The sequence below is a fragment of the Mandrillus leucophaeus genome, unplaced genomic scaffold (genome assembly GCF_000951045.1).
Source record: "Mandrillus leucophaeus isolate KB7577 unplaced genomic scaffold, Mleu.le_1.0 Scaffold305, whole genome shotgun sequence".
Lineage (NCBI taxonomy): Eukaryota > Metazoa > Chordata > Mammalia > Primates > Cercopithecidae > Mandrillus > Mandrillus leucophaeus.
The window spans coordinates 314,074-316,424 of record NW_012103199.1 but is presented as its reverse complement, the minus strand read 5'-3'; the positions used below and the strand labels follow the sequence as shown (position 1 = coordinate 316,424).

General features: G+C 64.1%; 1 protein-coding gene across 1 annotated transcript in view; it reads right to left on the bottom strand.

The window, feature by feature from the left end:
* TTC34 (tetratricopeptide repeat domain 34) overlaps nucleotides 1-2,351 on the bottom strand; it is a 29,031-nt gene that overhangs the window by 25,228 nt on the left and 1,452 nt on the right. Inside the window, exon 2 of the mRNA XM_011987214.1 lies at nucleotides 1,708-1,933. Within this exon, the coding sequence (XP_011842604.1) occupies nucleotides 1,708-1,933 (226 nt within the window). The remainder of the gene's footprint in view (nucleotides 1-1,707; nucleotides 1,934-2,351) is intronic.

Here is a 2,351-nt window from a genome sequence, read left to right as displayed (position 1 = left end):
CCCACTGTCCAACACGGCAAAGGCTCCCCATGTCCCCTGTGCCCGGCACAAGACTGGGCCCTGGGAGCAGGTGGGCAGCCGCTACCTGCAGCAAAGATGGCCAGAGAGAGGTAGGCGATGGCCTCCTTGGTGTGGGCCCTGCCGTCGGCCCCGCCTGGCCGTGCCCGCAGGATGGCCAGGGCCCTGGCATGGCAGTGGCCTTGAAGCAGCTGCCGGTCTTCATGGTAGAAGATGTCCAGGGTGGGCTGGAGGCAGGCGGTGTCACCGGACTGGACCAGCTTCTTTACCAACTGCAGGGGTGCCACAGTCACTGCCCACACCCTTGGGACCGATGCCCTGGGGCCCACCCTGTACTGACGCCCCTGGCCATCCCCCACCCCATCCTCACTGCCCCAGGGACCATCTGGTGCCAACACCCCCAGCCCCACCCTTGCTGCCCCAGGGCTCACCCAGTGCCAATGCCCCTGGCAATTCCTCACCCCACCCTCTCTGCCCCAGGGCACATCCAGTGCCGCCACGCTGATCATCCCGTACTCCTGCTCGCTGCCTCCCCCAGCCCCTGGCTGTGTGTCCATAAGCCTGGGGGCTTCTCCCTATCTGAGTACTAGGAGGTTGGCTGTGTGTTGCAGCGTGGCCTTTTGAGCCTTTGGGGGCATTTTGTCTCCCCACAGGTGGGGGTCCCACAGCAGGCAGGGACTGTGTCCCCAGCTTGGTGCAGAGGAGCAGGCAGGGAGGGGAGCTGTGAGCCTGCTCTGGGCTGCAGTCAGAGCCGCGTCTGTCCGTGGCATGGCACTGTTGGGCTGGGGCTCTCAGGGTCCTGAGCCTAGGACTTCTTTGTCCCGTGGAGGTGGAGACCCCACCCCAGTGGGCCCACTGGAGCAAGGAATGGGTGTGCTCCCATGAGAAGCAGAGGAAGGGGCTTTTAGGTCAGGAAGGGTCAACAGGCGCCAGGGAGTCCTTCAGACGATGCAGAGCAAAAGCCCAGCACGGCCAAGTAGGACCAGGTCTCTGAGCGAGGGGAGACCTCCACCCCACAACTTCCCCTCTCCGCGGCTCCATCCGAAGGAGGCCCAATGCTGCCCCCTGCTGGCCGCTGGTGGGCACACGGGTTCCCCAAGCTGAGCAAGAGGATGCAGGTTCAGGGCATCCGAACCTGGGCAGGGCAAGGAGATCAGAACCCAAACCAGGCCCCAGGGGGAAGAAGGCACGACAAGGCCCTCACCCCAGGCCCCAAGGCCTGAATCCCACCAGAGCAGGTGAGGGTCTGCCTTTCCTGGGAGCGGGGGGTCTTGGAGGCAGGAAGGGAGGGCCCCTCTGCTACCCTCCCCAAGGCAGGGTTGCATCCAAGCCTAGTTTATGTGAGACACTTGGAGAGAAGCTCGGCCTGCAGTCGGTTCCTGGCCCTTCTGCTTCATAACCACAGCGGAAGCAAGTACGACAAAGCAGCTATGCATGCGGGGAATCTGCCGACCCCAGGGACCTGCCCCAGCCGATTTCCATGATGACCCGTGGGACCTGGACCCAGATAAGGAGACTGAGCGTCACACAGGTGAGGGCCTGCAGCAGGTGCAGAGCTGGGGCTGAATGCAGTCGCCTGGTCCAAAGCTCAGACTGCAGGGTCCAGCGCCAAGTCCACGGGAGGCCTATGCCCTCTTCCCAGCTGGGCCCGTTTCCACCTGCCCTCTCTCACCCCCCGGGCCTCCTCACCTGGTTGGCATCATAGAAAAAGCCCCTCCTCAGCTGCAACAGGGCCAGCCGTGCCAGCACAGGGGCTGCCTGGGGCCTCCGGGAGAGGGCCACCAGCAGGGCCTTGTGTGTCTCCTCCAGGCGGCCCAGGCGGTACAGGGCGTCAGCCGCCAGGAGGCAAGAGGCCTCGTCCTCCGAATCCAGCTCCATCAGCAGTGTGGCCAGCTGGTGCACGCCGCAGGCGTCCCTGGGTGGAGATCAGCTCAGAGGGGCCTGCCCCTTTTGACAACCCCTCCACCTGCCCAGGTGATTGGGCAGTGGGGAAATCCCATCTCCTGCACCTGGCCTGGGCGGCTCCCTCTGGAGGGACCCTCATGCCATGCCATCCCCAGAGGCCAAAGGTGCCCTTCCTATCACACGGCCCTCACGCCGTCCCTCACCCTTCCCCCACCCTGTGGGAGGTGGGATTGAGGCGGTATAGACAGACAGTGGCAGGGCTGACCCTGAGCAGACCCTGCCTCAGTTTCCTTTTCCGCAAAAGCACAAACGATTTGGCCTTGCTGGGCTCAGGGGTGTGCGTGCAGGCAGAGGAAGAAAACACGCGGCTGCATGTGGCACGTTCCCGTGTCCATGTGGGAATGGTAATAAGCGCTCACTGGGCAATG